This window comes from Carassius auratus, chromosome 35, assembly GCF_003368295.1.
Source record: "Carassius auratus strain Wakin chromosome 35, ASM336829v1, whole genome shotgun sequence".
NCBI classification, from domain to species: Eukaryota; Metazoa; Chordata; class Actinopteri; order Cypriniformes; family Cyprinidae; genus Carassius; species Carassius auratus.
This window is the reverse complement of record NC_039277.1, coordinates 14,208,887-14,232,492: the sequence shown is the minus strand read 5'-3', so window position 1 is coordinate 14,232,492 and position 23,606 is coordinate 14,208,887. Positions and strand designations below refer to the sequence as shown.

At 39.7% G+C, this 23,606-nt stretch overlaps 1 protein-coding gene across 3 annotated transcripts in view; it reads right to left on the bottom strand.

The window, feature by feature from the left end:
- LOC113054529 (GRAM domain-containing protein 1B-like) overlaps positions 1-20,870 on the bottom strand; it is a 49,557-nt gene extending 28,687 nt beyond the window's left edge. Inside the window, exons 1-3 of one of the 3 annotated variants that reach the window (XM_026220138.1) lie at positions 20,625-20,870; positions 11,878-12,430; positions 9,924-10,001 (exon numbers count right to left, since the gene is read on the bottom strand). In XM_026220138.1, coding sequence (XP_026075923.1) covers positions 9,924-10,001; positions 11,878-12,242 — 443 coding nt within the window. In that variant the 5' untranslated portion in view covers positions 12,243-12,430; positions 20,625-20,870. The remainder of the gene's footprint in view (positions 1-9,923; positions 10,002-11,877; positions 12,431-20,624) is intronic. The other 2 variants (XM_026220139.1, XM_026220143.1) reach the window with 2 other exon arrangements.
- Between the last annotated feature and the right edge of the window lie 2,736 nt (positions 20,871-23,606).

Below are 23,606 nucleotides of genomic sequence, written 5' to 3'. Positions count from 1 at the left end.
GAGCTTAGTATGAGAGACGGGACTCTGTTTACAGCGCAGTGGAAAAGAAAAAGCAGAGAGGCACGGAGAGAGAGAGAGAGAGAGAGAGAGAGAGAGCAGTATCTGATTGGGGTGTTAGATAACATCAGTCTACAGTTATCTGATGAATCATCAGCTCTGGTAACAGGACGCTACTGCTTGAAGGTTTCTGTCTAATCTCAGATGAAAGATGGCCTGCAAATCTTTCACAAGGATCTGACCAATTAAATAAGAACACAAGAGGCAACCAGGGCACATTGAGCAGCCTGAAAAATTATTACAGGAACAATGTCCAGCAATAATGTGCTTCCACATTCTTCAATTATTTTGATAGCGACTATCTGGATGGATAGAAAGATCAATCTCAAACTCAATACTGAACAAATCTAAACTTCTTGATCTACTTTAAGTGGTCATATACAGATTATACAGTGGCTCCTTCAAGTATATGATGCAAATGATGCAAACCGGTGGGTCCCAAGACTGTTCTGAGTGGCTTGCAAAGTGAATAGTCAAAGAAATAACATCGATAACAAAAAAAAAAAAACATCATTCTACATGTTTTTTTTTTCTTATGACATACTTTTATTTTGAAAGACAAGCTGTTGACCAATGTTGCCAGATTGGGCGGGTTTCCGCCTCTTATAAAAAAGTGAAAGGACATACAATCAAGTATGGTGACCAATACTCAGAATTTGTGCTCTGCATTTAACCCATCCAAAGTGCACACACACACAGCAGTGAACACACACACACACACACATACACACACACACACACACACAATTAAGTGAGAGGATGAGAGAGTGACAGAGTCATGTCATGTTTTTTCTGGTCAACGTGAGCTCAGGGTCAGTGTGTCCCTGTCACAGTAACTAGACTAACTAGATCTGTTTCTCTTCAGGCACAAAGCTTTGAACACAGATGCGTGTGTGTGCATATGTGTGCGTGCACCAGTGTTCCTGTCCTTTAATTTGCAGTCGTTCAAGGCAGACTTATTAACAAGGAAATCACTCTGCCTGCCTCACTCTCTTTTCCTCTGAGTATTTAAGGTGAGGTCAGACCTTGTACATTGGACAGGGATTTCGTTTTGACATGATCAGCAACATTCTGAGTTGCCCTTTTTTGCTATAGTTTGTTAGGAGATGCTTATGCTGCAAAAGAAAAGTGCAGCAAGCCTATAACAGGAAGCATACATTATTCACGGCTTTCTCTCCCTAAAAAGATTCTTGCTATATTTAACATTTCATATTTTCATGTAGTTTACAGATACCGTGGCCACAAAAAAACTTTTAAAATGTCTGAACGTCTGAATGATTTAATGCTGCTCAGTGTCTGCTCAAAATGTAGTGTGAAGACGAAATACTGCATTAAAGCCAGTCTAAATGATGCCTGTTCTGACCCACCTCAGCGTCTAGGATACAGTTTTAATAGCTGTAAATGCATTTATGCCACCTCTAAGCACATTAAATAGTCTGGATAAAGACTTTGCAGGTGATATAAATAAAAAATCATGATCAAATTTTTTCAGATAAATTTTAGATCTGAATTTTTTTTTTTTCAAGTTTAAAGGCAGATTTATGTTCCTAAGTGAAAGTTGTAGAAACCAGACTGCTAACTTTGGTTTTAAATGCTGGTCGAGCGATATGAGATTTTGTAACTACAGTAAATTAGAAACAAAAATTTGCAAAACTAAATGAAAATGTATTATGCATAAACATTTATTAAAACCTACATTTAAACTGTAAACAACTGAGGTAGCTTTTAGTTCAACCTTTCCTTTATAAGAGAAGTCGTGGTTAGAGAGTTGGACTCCTTACCCTAAGGTTGTGGGTTCGAGTCTCGATCTGGCAATACCACGACTGAGGTGCCCTTGAGCAAGGCACTGAACTGTTCCCCGGGTGCTGCAGCAAAAATGGCTGCCCACTGCACCATGTGTGTGTTCACAGTGTGTGTGTGTGTGTGTGTGCGCACGTGTGTGTGTGTGTGTGTGTGAGATAGAGATGTTAATTCTGTATAGCTTGTTAAAGAGATTCCGTCTTCATTGTATCAATCTCATGTCCTCTGTATGGCTTTCACAAAAACAAAATTTCTGAAGAATATCCTTGCTGCTCTTTTCCATATTATGAAAGTGAAGCTCCAAAATGCCAAAAAAAGCATCATAAAACTATTTAAAAGCAGTCCATATGAATTGTGCATTATACCCAAGTTGAATTATCTGAAAAGTTCACATATGCTTTCCATGAAATAAGAATTTATGAGATAATACAACTGTACATGGAAGAAAGCGTTCAGTACATTATTCTACATTTCTCTTTTTGTGTTGCTCAGAAGACAAAAAGGCTTAAAGGTTTGGAATGACACATGGTGAGAAAATAATTAAAGATTTTCATTTTGGGGTGAATTACTGAAATCTCATATGATACTGAAACCTTTTAAATCGTCTAACACAAGTCACACAAGTTCAATATCTTATAATTCACATTGTCATGCATTATATTGTTCTATAAGTCTATCCACTCCTTTAAACTGTTAACTAAACACACTTGATCACATGCTTTCAATGAAATGCATACATTTAAAAGGCAGAACCGAGAATCAGTATGTATTACAATTATGTGTAATAATGCAAAATAATGTGTATTAAAAGGCACTACAGATGCAAATAATGCACAAATATGTGACTTTCTGTTCTGAAGAACAAATTATTATTACACAAACATTGCTCAAATGTATCAGTACACTGAATAATCAGGAGTTTACCTTTCTCTCCTCTTGAAGTCTCTACTGTAAAAGATTGAAGCGTAATTCAATAGATCACTGGAAACCGTATCTGTTACAGTAATTCAGGCTGGATCAACTGACCATGAATTTCTGCCTGCCACTTACAGTCTGTATACAACACCATTCAAGAGCCACTTTAGAGCCAAAAACACAAAAAGTACTCACGGATCCCGGCGAAAATGCAGTCTTTTCCTTAGCGTGGACACTCGTGGGTGGCAGCCCACTTTAACGGGTGAAGTGCATGAGAAAATCCTGCTCTGAACCATGATGCTCTAAACTCTTATGGACCTGCACACTGTTCACACATTAGCGGGATGAGGACTCCTCTTTACTAAACTCACTTCACCACCTCCTTCTCTCTCTCTTTTTCTCTGTGCCGGTCATGTCTTGTCCTGCGGTGACCTAGATCCTGCGTTTTCTCAGTTTGTGTGTTGCGGATCAGTAGAGCTTGTTTGCTCACCTGAGGTGTGCTAGCAGTCAGACCACCAGCAGAGACATTAATATGACCATCAGAGTCTCAGAGACACACGAGAGATTGCAAACCACTGGCCAAAATGCAAAACCAGAGACAGACAGATGTGATAAGGTGAGTAGATTTGGCTGTTTATTCGGCTGAACTTGAATCAAATTGGCAAGTAGGATTCCAAGTAGGATTTGTAATTGAAATTTAAGGATGTAAATTTCATAATCATAATCATAATAATCAAGGTTTCCTATGGAAGAGGACTAGGGCCAAGCAATAATAATAAAAAAAAAAAAACATCTCGAGATTTAAGTCATTATAATACGATATGTGGTATGTGATGAAAAAAGGAAGATGAGAGAGTTCAGCAAAAGGCAGATTCGAACTCTGGTCGATCACATAAGCTACATCCACAAGCATTACTGTACGACCTATTCCACTGCAGACGCTGACTAGCACTGTCTAACGAGATAAAATGATCATGACACGAGTGTGCTTATTCCCGGCAATTTATTTAGACTTTTTTTTTTTTCTCGTAATTTAACGAGTTTATACTCAACATTTTATTTCAATTTTATTTCTCGAAAAAGAAATTCTCGAAACACGACGACTTTATTCTCAAAATGTAGCTATATAATTCCCAACATTTAACTATATAGTTCTCAACATTTTATTTATTAAATGTTGATTTCGTCAATGAAAATTATGACAAAATATTGCCGTCAACGAACCTTTATCACGTGATGAAAACGAGACGAGACGCAACGTAAATGCTGATCATGTAACGTTGACTATAATAAAATGTATTATGCAATATTGTTGATGAATAAAAACAAGACTAAATGTGGTTTACAAAATAAAAACTATGTTAAAATGTCTCTTCAATTTTGTTGACTAAAACTAAATATTATAACATTATTTAGTCTCGTTTAGTCGCGTTATTATGATTATTTTGTAGTATTTCTGTTTCCTGTGTCTCACTTCAGGGGCTGCATCAGGTCGCACTGCGGAGATGCAGGCGACGTCACTCAGTCACTCGGACGTCACGACGTCAGGCCCCACTCACGACGACAACAAACAAAGTTAAGTCTGACACAGAGAAAGGGAATGATGTGTGTACTTCTAACATGTTTGGCTGGTAAAATAAATGTTGTAAATTCAAATCAAAGCGTCTTCTGTGTCTGGAATGGATGTATTCATCAGTCTATGAGGTAACAATAACATAATAAGATAACCTTGTTTGAAATGTGTTTGGCTAAACTATTAGGTACTTATACTATATTGACTGGGTTAAATATAATTGCATTACTAATAAGAGACTAAAATAAAATTTTCTAATAGACTAAATGTTATCCGTTTTTGTTGACTTAAACTAGACGAAAGTATACATGGATAATTCTGACTAAAATAAGACTAAAATGATCAGACTTTTAGTTGACTGAAACTTGATTACACTAAAAAGAGTATGAACATGACTAAAACTAATAAAAACTAAAATGACAGCACAAAAAAACCAGACTAAATGTAAAATTAAAACTGGCTGCCAAAATCAACATTACTTGGCCCTAATCCTCTTCCATAGTTTCCATACCTTTTGACTTTTTTTCCCCTACTTGAAGAATTAGACAAATAAACTAGCAAAAAAAAATTATAATAATAAAAGCCCATCAATTGTAAAGAACTGTTTTTCATGACCAGGCTTGGAAATCACAAATTCCCTGCTATTTCTGATACACATACTGGGGCATTTACATAGACATTTGATGAAATTACTGTAAATAACCTACTATTATCTAAAATGTATTATCTATGGAAACTTGTGTTAAATTCACATATATTTTATTACATCAGTTATTATTCATTTATAAATTATATTTAAATATTAAACATTTTTACTTTATTAATTGTATTATATTAATTATATTAACATACTAATTAAAAATGTATTTTCAACATATTTTTTATAGGTACTAAAAACCAAATGACCAACTGAAATTCTTCTGGTAATCTTACATTTTGTATTTATTGATGTTAAAGGGATAGTTCACTCCAAAATGATTTTGATTACCACTGACTTCCACTATGTAAAAAAAAATGATCTTATTTCATGTTCCACAGAACAGAAATAAAGTCATACAGGTTTGAAAAGACATTAGGGTGAGTAAACGATGACATACTTTTCATTTTTGGGTAAACTATCTCTTGAATTATTTAAACAGTAATGACAGTTTTATACTTCAGCTCCGAAATAATGTATTTTCCATGAAAAAACAGGTATAATTAGTCTAAATTAAGGATAAAATGTATGTATTTTTTTCATAAAACATTTGTAAATTTGTAAAATCTTGTAAGATCTAGCCAATTCGATTCAAATTCACACACTGGCAAACTAAAAGGCTGCTTGTGATGTATATGTGTGTAAATGAGAGTTTAGGTACTTCGCTGTGATCAATTCAGCCTAATGGGACACAAACAGGCTGAACATTCATCACCTTTAATGAACATTAGCTGCTTTTACGTCACAACACAAAACCGATTTAAAAATAAGCTCAGAAATCAGCTGAAGTCAGGTTGCTGAGTGCACAAAAATGTGCTGCTGGCAACTGCGTGCATACTGACTTTAACAAACTGACTTTAGTAGGTGTAGAGATGCATACAGACTCACACAGATATAACCTCTTTTCAGACAAATGCATAGTAAATAATGCTCATGAACTTTAGCAACAAACACAGAGTGAATCAGTGTACACACAGTGATGTTCACAAAACATATTTCATAAATCCAGAAGAAACAGTGTGTTCTAAGAGGTCCATTAAAAGCACAGATGAACAAGTGCCTGAAGCATCATCATTTCATATGATATGCAGCTGAGGATCGGGGTGTTCTCTGGCCAGCTGGGCTCAACAAGAACATTTGAGCACAGCTAAAAATCTGAGCTTTCACTACAGAACTTAATTAGCTGAAACAAAATGTGTAGCACCTGGTTTACTTCATGATATTTCTGAAATGAAAATATACAGTATAGTCTCAGAAGACACAATGGGCTGTTCTGCAGCCCTGCCATGGGAAAGTGACACATGCAAGAGTTGTTTTTGAAATTGCACAATACAGACAGTGAGATCTGTGGTCAGACTCAAAGCCAGATAACAGATGCAGAACTTGACACAGAAAGAAGAACAACTTCATAAGCAAAACGTGAACCACCAAAAACAGATACTTCTCAACCACACTTGAGAACTGACACTGAGACTAAAACCAGCTGCCTACAGGAAGTTCAAAACATGTCGGCATTACATACAATGGCAAAGACTGAAAAGAGAAAAAGTAACAAAAGGATGAAAGCCTGATTCGCGCTATTTGTCATATAAAATACACAAGCATATTTCCACATCAGAGTAAAAAATAAATGTAATGACACAAAAGTTCCCCCAACTATGATATCTTCCACTTCTGAGAACCATGGAAATGTGAAAAGGGTCTGTAAGGCCATTCTTAAAAATATTCTTGTTTGCCGTAACCCGACCGACCCTGTCAATTTAGGACCGACTCAAATGTTTTTTTTGTTTTTTTTTTGCTTTTAGTCCGACCGACCTGCCGGTTTCTAAATTTGCGTTAAGACTGACCAATTTTTTTTTTTTACTCTTCAAACAACTAATACAAAATAAATAAAAAAATATTAATTATATTTTAGTAAGTATTGTAAATACATAAATTGCCCTGGCCTACATACAAAAGAAGGCTACGTTCTTTCTTTTAAAAAAACCTGTGACGTCATCTATGTTTACACGGATGTCACACTATGGCCTGTGCGTACGCTTCGTCTCATACTCTCATTCACAGTCAACGGTTCGCGCTTGGTAATAATGGCTACAGTAAACAAAATGTTTGCAATCACTGTTCAAAGTCATACAGTTTTGGGCACCATAATTCATCTAAAAATTTTATTAAAACAGCTCGACACTGCTTTAACTTGGCAAGAAGTTCTGCAAAAACTGTGCCCAGATATTTTGTATTACATTAATGTTTGTATTTTGTGTGTCCAGGTTTTTTTTTTTTTTTTTTTGGAGCACGTCACACAGCAACTGCAGCTTCGGACACACCTCATAACAGCAAATAATACTTCTGCACATTGTTTCTCTTTTTACAACAGAAATGTGAATTCTGCCGGTATTCAGACAGTCTCATGCATATAGATGGATCAAAGACGAAAAAGTGTTTAACCATAAAAAAGTGTAATACTGCTTTAAACTATTGTAGTTTTTCCCCCAAAAAAATTCAAAAAGTTTTCTGTTTTATTTAATTGCAATTTTGTTTTAGTTTTTCCCTGATTTACAGAAAACACCCAGTAAAATGTCATTCAGGGTAACAATCTTGTCAGGCATATTTACAACAAAAATCAATTTATGACATATAAAAAAAAAACTAATTACTTTCACCCCAAACACTGATGAGTTGTAATTTTACATTTTTAACATTTGCCACTATCCTAGGTTTTGCCCATTTGTCAGTAAGAATTTTTTACTAATTTAAAACACAATGGGTCTCATTCATGAAACATTCGTAAATATACGAGTAAATATCTGAGTGATTTGCGCGTAAAGAGACCTTCCCGAAAACTCTTCTCCTGATTCACAAATACTTCGTAAACGTCAGATGTGATAGTGAAATGTGTGTGTGTGTGTTAATGAATTCAAATCAGTCGTAAATGGGACGCGCGTGCACGCTCATTCTCAATTACCATAAATCCCGCCCATTAAATCCGACTGACAACTATATATGGGCATCATATTATGACACCAAATGAAGGATTTCAACGTGTCTTCTCAAAAGCGACTGAAAAAGAAAAATTTCTCAGCTGCAGAAATTGAAGTTTTATTATCAGAAGTTCATTCAAAATGCCACATTTTATTTTCAAGCGTACATAGTGGCGTATCAGGTCCTAAAAAAGGAAGCTTGGCAGCATATTACAGATCCTATTACTGGCTCTCATAGTAAAAGTAAAAAAGAAAAACCGTATGTAATTACTATATATAATTTTTTTTTTCAAAATGCTGTATAAATATGTACCCGATTAAGGTGAATTAAAATGCAGCCTTATTAATGAGCAAAATGTTCAGACGTTAAACGCACTATTTACGCGTGGCTGGGAGCAGGTGTAGATTTCTTTCGTACCAACTAACATTTGGAAAATACGAACATTTTAATGAATTCGAAAATTTACGCCAAAACACCTTTACACGCGATTTACACACAAATTAGTTCTGCTCGTGTTTCATGAATGAGACCCAATAAAATTTAGTATGCTCCATTATTCTTTTAGATATTTTAATATGTACACGTCAGAATAAGCTTGTTGTTTGAATTTTTGCATAAATATTGTATTACACTGAATGACCATGTATCATTATTTCAACCAAATTTTGACATTTTATTCTACAAAAACTTATTTGAAACATAAAAGTAGACATTTTATTTACCTTTAATGTGGTTTCTATGGACACAAAATCACTTTTGTACATTTCTTTTGATGCAGACATCTTAACGTCTTTGACCCAGATACAGATTCGGGCTAGAATTGCTTATGCAATTTTTTGTTGTTGTTGACATTTCTAATCATAGACAATCTAACACAGCCATGTTGAAGCCTGCAGTAAATGTTTTGCATGATGGCAGTCCACTCTGCTTATTGTTTTTCGAGAATGTTGCACTCCTTGTTTTTTACTCCAATAAATCATCAGAAATATTGGTCTTTACCAATATATTGAATCTTTACATTCGTCCTGCCTGTTGTCCATGGGTTTACCTATATTTGGTGTTACTTGCCATATAAAACGTATTTAGACATGCAAAATCGATTTTACAATCGATTTAATGAACACTTGTCTCTAAAATTAAACAGGATTATTTTCACAAAAGTGACAACCCAAAAAAGCAAAGTAAACGGTCTCTCATTTGTAGGTTGCATTGATACTTAGCGGTGGAAGTAAAACAGTATAACAGTACATCATTTTTTTCTTCTCACCTGAAATTCATGCAATAAACATGTTTTTGACAAAGATTTCAATTTGTTTGTGGTTTATATAGCCTGCATCAAAATGAGGTTTGCAATTATGCGCCCGAAGGCACGGGTTGAAGACCCAGTCAGTGGCGTCATGATATGCTAATTTGTTTAAATTCATACCTACATAATCACCATCACCAAAAATTTTCATTGAAACTTGAAAAATAATAATAATAATAAACCTACCTACCGACCTTTTTTTTTTAAATAAATGTACTGTTACTGTAAACCAAAATATTTTTAAGGATGGCCTAATGAGAAATAAGGTAGTATATAAGAAGTCAAAAGATTTCATATTTTTAGATTTCAGATCTATGCTAATATGGCTCACAAATAATTTGTGATAAGATATATCACATTCGGTACATATGTTCACAAGCTAATAGTTATAAGCATACGAATTGGGTTCAGCCAGATTGTGAGCGGTCCAACTACTGACCCTTGTTGGACACATAAGGAAACCACTGTAAGATCAGCATAATGTATAAATATTAGACGAGTGAGATAAATATCTCAACTAATACACTTCCAAATACTTTAACATGTAAAATCTACTGACAATGAAAATGACATGCAAAGCAGCCCGGAGTGTGTACCTGTCGTCGCGTGTGTTGGGGCTCAGGTAGCGTGTGGACTCTTCCTCATGGCTGCTCTGCAGACTGCTCTGCTGACTGCTGTAACACAGAGCATCACATTACAATCACAACATAAGAAACACACACACACACACACACACACACAACAGATGTTCACTTATACTGAGAATGACCTGACAGAAGGTGAGTTTGGACACACAGTGATGTCTTTTAATTGCTATAACAAAAAATGTTCAAACAAGACATACAAGATCAAATCACAACGTGTACATAGTTTGATTGTTTATTGTTTATTTTAATTTTAGTATTTTCCACTAGAGGACAGCAGAGAGTGTACTATTTGACAAAAGTGCTATAAACTCAAACAACACAGCAAAACACACATTTAACCAGTAAACCTTGACATGATTATCAAGTGCATTGTACAGTGTGCAAAGTATGCTTAAGAAAAGAAATGGCAGAAAAACATCCTGTGCATTTGACCACAAAAGTGGTTCCCTGGCTGCATAAAAAGGAAGCAGGTAAGAAAACAACCTAACAGATCAACATAACAGACTCATACACTGGTAAAAACTGGTGTATTTAAAAGGGTTTTCTACCAGCAAACACCTGACAGCTTACAGTACACAGCCAATAATGGATTCATGTCAGTCATTTCAAACATCTGGCTCCACGTTGGAATACAAATTCTAAATCATAAATGTATACTACCAGTTAAAGTTTACACACACCTACCCATTCTTTATTAGAAGCATTTTAGGATGATAGTAAAGTCATGAAATTTCTGAAATGAAAAACTTAAAGTATGAGAATTATGCAGATGTAAAAATAACAGGCAATTTTTTCAAAATAAATGAATACTTTTTGCTACTCCAAGGATACATTACATTGATTGAAAGTGAAAGTTAAGACTTTTCCATTGTTACAAATCTATTTCAAATTAATGCTTTAATGTCTTTATAAAAGGATACTTAAAGTTGCATTACAGTTTTCACAAAAATATTAAGCAGCACAACTGTTTTCAACATAAATAATAATAATTTTTGAGCAACATGTCAGTATATTAGAATGATTTATGAAGGATAATGTGAGACTAAGGACTGGAGTAAAGATGCTGGAAATTCAGTTGGCCAAAATGTAAAATATACTAGAATAGAAATCGGTTATTTTAAATTGTAATAGTATTTCATAATAATACATTTTACAGTATTTTTGATAAAATAAATGCAGCTTTGGTAAGCAGAATAGTTTGCTCAGAAAAAATAAATATAAAAAAATCAACTTAATTTTTGTACAGCATCTCAAATCTTACTTCAGCTATTTCTATTTTATAAAGTAGTAATTTATTTATAAATATTCAAGATCATAAATCTGAAATTCAGTCAAGTGTGTCCATACTTTTGACTGGTAGTGTACTTGAAGTCTAATTTCAGCTATTGTTAAAGAGGCTTAAAGTAAATGTTCAGGTCATAGCAGATACATATTTCGTATTTTTGTCTATTAAAAGCCAGTGAGAGTCATGAATATTTAAGACGTCCCCCGACAAACTCCTGTCAGCATTCCTGGCAGCTTGTTCTTCCCTCCAGCCTATAAATGTCACAGCAGAGACTTCAGTCCCTCCAGAGAAGATGGAAAAATCACACTCAAACAGAAACACAAAGGTTTTCTGCTATGACTTGTGTAGTAGAGCAAGCTCACACGAAGACTCTAATGAAGTGATGCAGACCCTGTTGAAAAAAAAAAACATTATATGCTGGTGCATAACCAGTTTATAACCAGCTCAGGACCAGCCTAAGCCAGCTCAAATGAGCTGCCATGCTTCTAAACATACCTAACCAGCATATACTGTTTTTGTTTGTTTTTTCAACATGATGGACAGCGAGAATGGAGCATGGATGGGTTTGTGTGCTGAGATCAGGCAGTGCAGAGGGGTCGGTCTCATGCTCATACAGACCTGCTCTCACTGCCGTGCTCTTTTTTCTCGCCTCCTCTCAGCCACTTGCGCAGGAGGAAGCGTCTCCGTTGGGGCGAGGCGCTGGGCGTCGAACAGCTCGACCATGCCGCATCCTCATCGCTGGACGGCGTGATCTCAATGGACGGAAGCTGCAGGTACTCCTTGGAGCCGGAACGCTGAAGTTGTTCCTTTTCCAGTTGCTCTTTCTCGCTCATGACGTTCTTCATACGGCGCATTTTAAAGCGCTTACGCCGCAGAGAAGGGCTAGAAGAGCTGGATAGGGCCGAATCCACCTCGCATCCGTTGCACTCCCCATCTACCGGGCCCTGGATCTGCAGCGCGGGCAGCTGGAGGGTTTCTGACATGATTCTGCTTCTGCTCAGTCTTACATGAGTCCAGAACCAAGTACAGATGCAGATCAAAGAGCTCAGCGAGTCCACACCTGGGCTGAGCTAAGTTTAGCACTTTCTGCTAGACAGCTCAGTGCTGACATGTTGGGACTTATAGAAGATTTCCTTCAAAAAGCTTCTGTCCAGAAAACCAGGATAGCTCCCTAGAAGTCAGAGGAAGGTCATAGGGTCTACTAGGTCAGCGGTTCTCAAACTCTGAGATAAAAATGTATCTTTTATTTGAATTTTTAAGTTTGAGTTTGGATTGCTGGAAGTACATACTGTAGGTTATTTATTTGTTTGAAAATGTGCTTGTTCCTGAATGTTCTGAGTTGATCAGAGGTGCTACTTGAGCTGAAGTGTTTGAGAACCACTGTGCTAGGTGGACAGAGTCTATACATGCACATAAACATGCACACAAGAGTTGAAAGAAAACATGAGGACTTTATAGCAAAGATTTCACAGAAAGGATAGCATAGAAATGCAAATAAGTCAGACACATACTAATAGGAAACAAAAATGACATATTTGCTCTCTCACACACACATGCTCTTCCTGCTCTGCTTTGGCGTATTACTGTAAAACCACTGTGAAATGAACATTCATGATCACACCTTAATTTAAAGATTTCCCCTCAAATTACCCCACTGGACATTCACAATACATATATTTCACTAGTTCACGCTTACATATAATTAGCTGAGGTATGGTATGCGTATTTGGCGTGCTGTCCGGGGAAGGGCTCCGAGCTTGGGAATTGCCCGAACCTAGAGTACCCCCCCTTCCCCGTATATTGTAAAGTGAACTTGAAGTGAGGAGATGGGGTGGAGGAGGGATGCTGATAAACCGTCAATGGATAGAGGTAAGTCAGCGATATTTATACTGTGGGATTGATTACTTGATTGTGGTCCACCTGTGATGATTAGGCTAAGTATCTGACGCGCTCCTCCCGAATCTTCATTGATAATTACATTTCACTAGTTCACGCTTACATATAATTAGCTGAGGTATGGTATGCGTATTTGGCGTGCTGTCCGGGGAAGGGCTCCGAGCTCGGGAATTGCCCGAACCTAGAGTACCCCCCAAAAAGGCAAATGTACAAGAGGACAGCCGCCAGTTTAAAGAATGCCCCCCCATAAAAGCAGAGTACTGGCGGGGGCTGATTTGGTTTCTGAGAAGTCATCTCGTTGGCAGGCTGGAAGGGCCTACGTACTCCGGAGGGAGCGACATGGGAGTTGGGAGAGTAGGCCCTACCGGCTGCAGCTAGTGAACTACGTGGTTGTTGGCGCCCGGTCGGTAGGGCTCGGGCCGATGCTCAACTGGAGCTTTTTGGCGTTGGAACGGTGAGCCCTACCGGCCGATGAGGAGGAGCAGCGTGGTTGTGGTGCCCGACCGGGAGGACCCGAGTTGCCTCGACCGGAATAGGTCACGGTGTCGGCGTACGGGCCCTACTGGCTGATAGCCCCTGCTATTCAGTGGGTGAAGGGCCTAACGCTGACCGAGAGGGCCCATGGAGCCTCCGACAGGAGATTGAGACTCAGGATGACGGACGTCTGGGTCCTCTCGGTTTGGCAGATAAAAAGCTTTTGGGCTAGCCGACAAGGAGGACTCTGGCAACATCCGAAGGGAGATCCCGACTCACGGCATCGGATGGATGAGACTCGCTTGCGGCTGGCAAGCATAGGCCCGTCCGGGAGACTCTCGCCAGACGTCTGAAGGGAGCACACGCGACAGACGGGTAAGCCTCGGCGGACGGGGAGGGTTGGAAAGGAAAACCCGACTGGGAGGACTCTCGCAGCATCCGATGGGGCCTCTAACTCAGAACATCGAACGGGTAAGCCTCGCCAGACGGGGTTAAAAGATGTGAGAGTAGCTGAGGGTAGCTTTTTTTTTTTTTTTTTTTTTTTTTTGCAGGATTTGGCGAGAGGACGAGACTCGTAGCGTCGGACGGTTAAGCCTCGCCTACCGTCAAATGGAAAGGTAAGTTGCGTGGCCGAGAGACTGTTACCGACGTCCGAAGGGAGCACACACATCGAACGGGTAAGCCTCGCCGACCGTAGAGTGGAAACGTAAAGCAAGTCTGTCCAGGAGGCTCTCGCCAGCGTCCGAAGGGAGCACACACATCGAACGGGTAAGCCTCGCTGACCATAGAAAAGGAAAAGGTAAGGTTGTCTAACCGGGAGGCTCTTGCCGGCATCCGAAGGGAGCACACGCATCGAACGGGTAAGCCTCTCCGGATGGCGGACAGAAAAGGTAACGATAGGTGGCCAGGAGGCTCTTGCCAGCGTCCAGCGGGGACAAAACTGGGTGAGCCTCGCAGGCCGTAGGATGGAAAAGGTAAGTTTGTGTGGTCGTTAGGCTGTCGTCGGCGTTTTAAGGGAGTTTGCTACTCCCGGCAAGAGACGGGTTAGCCTTGGCGACCATAGGAAGGAAGGAGAGTTTATTGTGTGTTTGGTACTTGCAGCATTTGAACAGCTTGCTTGTAGGTTTGTAACCTAAACCACGCGGTAAGGTCGTGGTTGGCTGGCCAGGAGGCTGTTGCCAGCGTCCAATGGGAGCACTCGCATCGGACGGGTAAGCCTCACTGGCCGAGGGTGGAAAAGGTCAGGTTGTCTAGCCGGGAGGCTCGGACCGACGTCCGATAGGAGCTTAGCTCCAGGAATCGAATGGGTAAACCTCTCTGGCTGAAAGACGGAAAAGGTTGTCCGGCCGGGAGGCTCTTACCTTCGTCCGACAGGAGCTTAGCTCCCGGATAGAACGGTTAAGCCTCGCTGGCCAAAGGACGGAAAAGGTAAGGTTGTCTAGCCGGGAAGCTCTCACCTACATTCAATGGGAGCCCTGACTCCGTGCATTGGATGGGTAAACCTCTCCGTACGTAAGACAGAATGGCAAAGCAGGTAGCCGGGGGCTTTCACCTACGTCCGAAGGGAGTGTGAGCTCCTGGCAACGAACGGGTAAGCCTTGCTGGCCGCAGAATGGAAAAGGTGAGGTTGTCTGGCCAGGAGGCTCTCGTCAGCATCCGATGGGAGCGCAAGCTCTTGGCATCGAAGAGAGAAGCCTTGCCGGCCATAGGATTGAAAAAGGTAAGGTTATCTGGTCGGGAGGCTATGGCCAGCATCCGGTGTCTTTTTATTTATTAATTTATTTATTTTCTATATTTATTTTTATTTTTATTTATTATATTTATTAAAATTTGCGACACCAGATGGGTAGTCTCTCCAGCCATCGGAGGGAAAATTTAGATTGTTTTATCTGCGAAGAGCCCGTTGGTGTTCGGCGAAAGCGTAACTTGCGGTATTGGATGGGTACATCTTGCCATCGGAGGGAAAATTTGTTTGGGCTGCAATGTACTCATTGGTGTTCGATAGGTAAATGTCGTTTTTTTTTTTTTTTTTTTTTGGTTAATCGGCCTATTTTAATCGGGTAAGCTTCGCTGGTGGTCGGATGGAAAGTCCAAGATTGCTTAAGTGGGAAAGCATCTGGCAGGATTTTAATATGTCAAACGAGAAAGCTTTGCTGATAGTTGAATGGAGAAGGCAAAGGTTGGTTCAACCGGGAGCCCTCTTGCAGGGCCTGGCAGGGAGTTCGATACTAAAGATGATTTATTTGTCTACGAGGGTAGACGCTGTGAGGCTTACTTGAATAATTGTTTAGCAAATCCAATGAGCTGCTTCCGATAATGAGTCAGAAAAAATCTTGGTGCAGTCATAGTATCCGAAATTAAGCGTGCAAAAATAAATTGGATTTCCTGTGCCAGTGTACCCCAAATAGGTGCCATGTATCGGCGATGTGGTCATTGTCAGCACGTGAGATCGATGGTACATATCGACGATGTAATCGTGCATGGGTGGAGTAAGAGAAAGATTCTTTATACTGTCTGAGCTTACTATTTACCATTTTGACCATGCAGGTGCACGAAAAGAGCCTATGGAATCACCAATAATCAAAAAATATACTTTCGGACGTACTGATACACTGGTATTAAGTATAAATACTATATTTAAATACTGCTAGTTCATGTAGTCGGCACTACGGTCATCTCGCTTGTCCAGTGAATTTTTTTTTTTTTTTTTTTTAAACCTACGGGCTCACATCATCCTTTGAGAGCACGGGCGAGCGGGAAATGCAGTGCTGAGATGGGATAACGGAGCGGTTGATAGCCGATTTAAGGTAGGCCGCCTAATGATTATTATAAAAAAACGTTGGTTGGAAAATGGGCCTAATATCGTCTTGGCTATTGTCGATACATGATGCTATCACCGCAACCTCGGATGCATGGCATGCCTTTAGGCGGAGGTGATGTGTGGTATTTTTTTTTTTTTTTTTTTTTTTTTTTTTTTTATATATTTAGGTGTAGGAAAGGCTCCTGCGGGAGCAGACGCTGCTACGGCAGTGGGGAGAACGGGAAAGGCTCCTGCGGGAGCAGACACTGCTACGGCAGTGTGGAGGTATAGGAAAGGCTCCTGCGGGAGCAGACACTGCGCGGCAGTGAGGAGGTGTAGGAAGGCTCCTGCGGGAGCAGACACTGCGCGGCAGTGAGGAGGTATAGGAAAGGCTCCTGCGGGAGCAGACACTGCGCGGCAGTGAGGAGGTATAGGAAAGGCTCCTGCGGGAGCAGACACTGCGCGGCAGTGAGGAGGTGTAGGAAGGCTCCTGCGGGAGCAGACACTGCGCGGCAGTGAGGAGGTATAGGAAAGGCTCCTGCGGGAGCAGACACTGCTGTGGCAGTGGGGAGAACGGGAAAGGCTCCTGCGGGAGCAGATACTGTTGCGGCAGTGGGGAGATACAGGAAGGCTCCTGCGGGAGCAGACACTGCAGCGGCAGTGGGGAGATACAGGAAGGCTCCTGCGGGAGCAGACACTGCAGCGGCAGTGGGGAGATAAAGGAAAGGCTCCTGCGGGAGCAGACACTGCAGTGGCGGTGGGGAGGTACAGGAAAGGCTCCTGCGGGAGCAGACGCCGCTGCGGCAGTGAGGTGGTACATAAAAGGCTACTTGCTTCGGCTGCTGTAGATGTTGGCTGTGGGAAGAGTAAAAAGTGTTAGTAATATTTGATGGGGCAAGCTAAAAATGGATGGGTAGCCTACTGTGTTACCAGCTTAGCAATTTGTTGCCTGATTTGACAATTCCTCAGGCCTTGTCCACCTTATTATGTTCCTGTTGGAAAAGCATCTTTCCTCTCATTTGGCCTCCGGGCTCTTTAGACGGACTCCCGAGCGGATACGTTTGGAACGCTGTTTTCACGTTGTATTATGGACTGTGGAAACAGAGGCTTTTGGAAACGATTGAGCATGTTTTTAGTCTTGTAAGGCGTTGTACCGAAAGACATGATTATAGCAGTAACGTTAACCCCTTACCAGACACCCCCCATTTTTGGCATGGAGGCAGAAATTATATACCCAAAATAAAGATGTTTCTGTTCATGATTCTTTCTGACTAGATCCATGATCAACATTTGTCCACGAGCTAACACTTTGACGTTTACCGTTCAGGAATAGTTTTCCTGACATGATGGAAAATTAATCACTGGAATTATGTAATAGCGAAATATTGGTCAAATTAATTATTGGAAATTAAAATTTTAAATTAAATTAAGCATTTAGCAGGCACTTTTTTTTTTTTTTTTTTTTTTTTAGAACTTATGTCTGTATCATTTCGGCGAGGTTTAAACGTGCGCGGTAAGGCGAATGTAACAATAATAATAATAATAATAATAATAATAACAATGCATTTTATTTGTAGAAACAAACGCCAAAAGCAATACAACAATTCATTAAAGACAGACAGTCTTGGATAAATGTGACTTAATCAACTTTTTAAAATCGCCCAACATAGGTGCATATCTGACGTGTAGAAGAAGTACATTCCATAGCTTAGGGGCTTTATATGAAAAGGCTCTTTCCCCCATGGTCTTTAGCTCACATTATGGCTGGTGAAGTGAAAGAGAGTTAGTAGAGCGAAGAGAGCGTGATGGAATATAAGGACTGATGAGTTCACAAAGATACTCAGGTGCAGTCCCATGAAGTGCCTAGTATGTTAAGATAGAAATTTTAAAATCAATTCTCACGTTTACGGGAAGCCCGTGTAATTGTGAAAGAACCGGTGTAATGTGTTCGCGAGGAGAAGTACAAGCGTGCGGCAGAATACTGAAGCTTGCTCAACGATTTAGCTGGAAGGCCTGAGAACGAGGCATTACAATAATCTAACCTAATGCCTTTGGCTTCGTTTAAAAAGTGGCATCATCATCCGACGGAACGGTGTATCTGTAGTCCAAATCTATGCGGGATCAACACCCCGGATCAGCGGGTGGCGGTAATGCACCTTTACGTTGGTTTGCCAAAACCGCCATAAAACGCTACTAGAAGAAGACGGAACTACGTCAAGACGTAGTTTAACAAAACTTTAGCCGCAAAACTGCTTTTAGATGCAACACTTTGAATGCAAACTGCCGTAAAGATCCAATGAAGAAAAAGAAGAACCTGTTTTTTAGCGTCTTCGCCTGGAAATGTATTAGTCTGCGCCGCTAGAGGAAGCGGCCTCAAACTGCCACTCGGCCGGAACGCCGTGGTGAAAGGCTGAGCCGTGGTTGGATTCTTTCTGCTGCAATCCAGCGCTCGACGAGAGCTCGGTCTCGGGCGGCACGATCGTGTATCGAGCAAGACGAGCTCGGAGTTGCACGGTCTATTGGCCACGATGTGTGGCTTGGCGAGGATAGCAGCTGTCGCGATGACGCTTAATGCTGCTCGACGGCTGTGTTTGGCTGGGTAGAAATGATCTCGGGTCCTGCAAAAGCAGCAGGTCTTATAAATCCCCTGTTTAGCGCTCTTCGTTGGTACGAAAATTGGGTCTGTGATAAGGTGACTGACGAAGCGAACCAGCATGCTGATAAACCGTCAATGGATAGAGGTAAGTCAGCGATATTTATACTGTGGGATTGATTACTTGATTGTGGTCCACCTGTGATGATTAGGCTAAGTATCTGACGCGCTCCTCCCGAATCTTCATTGATAATTACATATATATGTATATATAAGTTTTGACTGGTAATGTATATTTATACATTTCATTTTTCCCCCTAAAGTCCACTTCAATAATTTCAGTAGATACTTTTTTCACTAGGAGGGAAGTTTTGCCTTGATAGTTACAATACATTTTCAAAGTACAACGACTCTTATCTAAAAAAAAAAAAAAAAAAAAAAAAATCTAGGAAGCTTGATTCCTCAGGAAATGTCCCTAATAAAACATTTTAGAGTCAGCCATGCATGCCAGTGTTAATATACCAGGCGTCACATAGCGCTGCACTTCAGGCGTGTGTAAGGAAGTCAGGCGTAAACATGCGAGTGAGTTCATGTTACAAGAGGAAGTGCAGTAAGCCGCATCCTACTGAGAGCAGACACACACTCATGGGCTGCCCATCTGCCTGCTCAACAAATCACACAATCTGCTGACTGACCCCTACAGCGGGTTAGTAACCTGTCACACATGGTTAGATCACTCCTGCTCCTGCTCCACTGGAGATGGCCAGGGTTTTTTTTTTTTTTTTTTTTTTATAAAAATAAGTCTCTGTGGTCTTGTCTTTAGCGGTAAATGCCAAATATATGAATTCTGCATTCTTAGACTGAGATGTTCTATAAAAACAAATCCAACCATGTCCACTACAAGTGGTGCACCGGAAATGTGCACACTGTACCACAATGCATAAACTGTACTGCACATATCTTACCTGTAACTTTTTGTAAAGTTAGGTGCTAAAATGAGTCCATCAACCATTTTTATTTTTTTAAGAAATCACAAAAATGCATTAAAAATGCATATGAATCATGTGCATTGGTGTGCAATGTATTATATTTTACACCTGTATCTCCAACTGTACCATGGCACTACCAAGGGTTTTTGGACCTGGCACCATAGTAATACCAGGGCATATTCTTGGCTATTACATGTGAAAAGTGTGGTAGGCTACATTAATTTAAGTTCCAAAGTATTTATCAGATTACCATGGTATTATGAAAGTACCATGGCACTACAATATATTACAATCATTTTACCATAATACTGACACTGCACTTTTTGTATTAACTTACCATGTGGCATAATAATGCATTTGATACTTTCAAGGAAAGAAACCAAATCTTAAGCACCGCATCTGACTATATCAGAAAGCAAAGTTTAAAAGTAGACTAATTATGCAACACCAAAGCGCATAACAATATTTCATGTAAAATATGCTATACTTCATCGTTTTAAGCGGAAAATACGGTTTCAAATGCTCTTTAAAATGCTGTTGATCGGTTAACCATCGTTAACGGTACAAACAAAAAGTTGAAAATATGCACTAAAGAGAAATAAAAAAAACTTACCTTTTACATTTAAGATACCTAACCAAAACCTTCGTTTTAAATATATACTCGTTGTCTTTAAGTTTTAATTAGCCGGAATGAATGAGGAACTGTTACGGCGTTTATTCCCATACTGTTCCGTTATCTTCACGTTTCCTTTTCCCCGGACGAATCCACTACAATTCATGGGGAGAGATGCAAAGCAGAAAAGAAAATAAATGTTGTTTTATAGAAAAGCGTGTACTATGTTTGTTATAAGCGAAAGAAATGCACACATACGTCTCATTAAAATATCTGTGTGTGGTTAAAAAAAAAAAGATCGGAAATGTCATAGATTTCGCGTTGCGCTTCACCCCTCTTTCTGAAATCGGGGCGCCCCGGATCTCTCAGTATAAAAGCAACCGGTGCAGGCTTGACGTTTAAAAGAGATTGCTGTAGCAAAAACACATTAACGCAGAATATGCGATCATTTAAAACTGCCGTGCTTGTCTAGAGAAACTAGATTCTCACTCAAAGCGAATTACTTTAAACGTTAAAAACTTCATTTCTTGTCAGCTGGAAACACGGGAATGTTCAACTTGCTGATATAAAATCATAATATTACACATAGACAGTGTAAAAAAAGCCTACGTAACGTTACTAAAAAAAAAAAAGAACCATCAAAAACACATTATTTTCCGGAAAAACATGTCAAAATGTACAATCACCTATAACTGAGGTGAAAACATCATATTCACATCTTAGCAGTAGGAAATACTCGTCAAAAACATAACTGGGGTAAAAAAAAAAAAAAAAACTACAAATCTTGTGTGACAGAAAGTACCTACCATGAAGTACTAAAGGGTAGTCCATCTTGTTATTTTAATCCAAAAATTGTTTTGCATTAATACTCATTCAAGCAGTAACATTATTTAATTTTTTTGCCATATTTACTTTTTATGCAAATTAACACTAAAGCACAGTTCATTAAAGTTACTCTATTGGCAATATTTTCTAGCACAAATTCTTAGTTTTGTGCTTCACAGATTGATATTTGGGGAGTCTCTTTAACTGGCTCAGGAACATTAAGCCACAGGATGCTGGATTTATTTGGCAGATGACTACTTCGGTCTGTTCTGCGTGTGACAGTTCCCTCACCGCACCATAATGTCCCTGATGTATTCATTCACTACACTGGAGTGTATGTGCCAACTGGCCTTCTTTTTGATTCTGAATGAGATCGTTGTGCCATTAAATGTCACTGATGAATGATCAACCAGTCAAGCGGACTGACAACACCTGTCAATAAGTCACGCCATATAAGAGCGTTTGTAATTAACACCTTTGACCATCTGTATTCACATCATGTCTTATGAGAATAAAAATGAACATTTCTGGTTTTCAGAGTGTAAATTAAACGCCAAACTGTAATATAATAGCTCTTTATGACCCACGTGTAGATAACATTGAGAGATATTGTATTCATTAACTAGTATGCTTATCACAATATCAAATCATCTAAACATATAGCTATAATTTCACTTGTATATAATTGGACACACATTATTCAAAATATCTTCTGAGCATATACCCATACATATTTTTTTTAAGTTACAGTAAGTAATTAGCAGGAATAGCCCACACATTCATATTCAGTGGCAAACTGTGCTTTTCTGCAGATCTTACTTACTCTGCTTTTAAAGGTTATGTAAGGTCTTACATAAAGTGGTCGACCGATCTAACAGTTTTGCAGATAAATCGGCACCGATAATTGATTGCTGGAGCAATGGGCAAAAATCCATGCCGATAGTTTTTCCGGGTTGCAGCTTTTGCTGGAGTGTCTGAGTGAGAAGGCTCTTCTGTCATACAGAACGAGAGCGGCCTCCAGAGGCGTAACCGGAGCTGAGAGGACAATTCATTCTTTAGTAGAGGTGGATGTAGTCTCAGCCTCAGACATCATGCCCACGGACCGGTGATACATTTAGCACACACACTTCAGGAGTTTCGAAGTCGTCAACGCATTGGTTGAGTTATACAGGATTTCTGAGAGACGTGTGTGTCACGTTCTTTAACGTTCCACCCGGAAACAAAGATTCCGTGCTGCCAAACTCCCTCACAAAAGAAGAAAACTGTTGTGTTAACAACTGTGACGATGAGCACTTATCAGGATCAACTAAATGCTGGATATTCAAAAGTATGTGAGATATTTAAAGTTGGTGGCATAGAATCTTTAAAATACGTCCGAGATTTTTACACACCGGTCTGTTATTGTGGCGACATTTCCACGCCCTGAACCTTGACGCTGAATGAAACAAACTGTGATTGGTTGTTTGACATGTCAGTCAAACAACCTCGTGGGAGGGCCTTGGCCAATAAAGCTGTCATGGATTCCAGACACTCAGCCATCAGTCTGAAGGTCTGGCTACATGAGACTAAGGTGGATGTGATGTATGTTTAGATCTCCTGCAAGCAAAGTGCATGTCGGACTGCTGCTAGGGACTGGACGTCGGATGAAAGAGTGAGTCTGCAGTGGGAACAACAGGAGACTCGTTTTGAGAAAACATCAAGACAAATCAACAGATTCTGAAAAGAATCACACGGATCAGTGATGGGGGCAACATGTGGGGTGATTTCAGGAATGCCAGATAATAAAAAGTCTGATAGTCTCTCTGTGTTGATACACTTTGAAGACATTAATTTACCAGTGGGTGAAGGTGAAGCTAGGATTTATCAGTAACTGTATGTGGTTTGAGAGTATGTTCCCCCTTCTTTAAGTTGTAATAAATGTCAGAACATAAGGCATAGCCTACTGCTGCTGTTTGCAAAGGGAAAATGCAATGTCCATAATGTGGAGGACAGCAAAATTACGGGAAGGAAGGAACTGAGATAAAGTTCTGCAACGGAGCACACAAAAAGAAACATTATAGGACTTATATAATTATTTATGGAATGAGTGTGACCTTCCTAATCAATGGAACACTGCAATTGTGTTCGCTATAGCTAAGCCTTGGAAAATAGTTATAG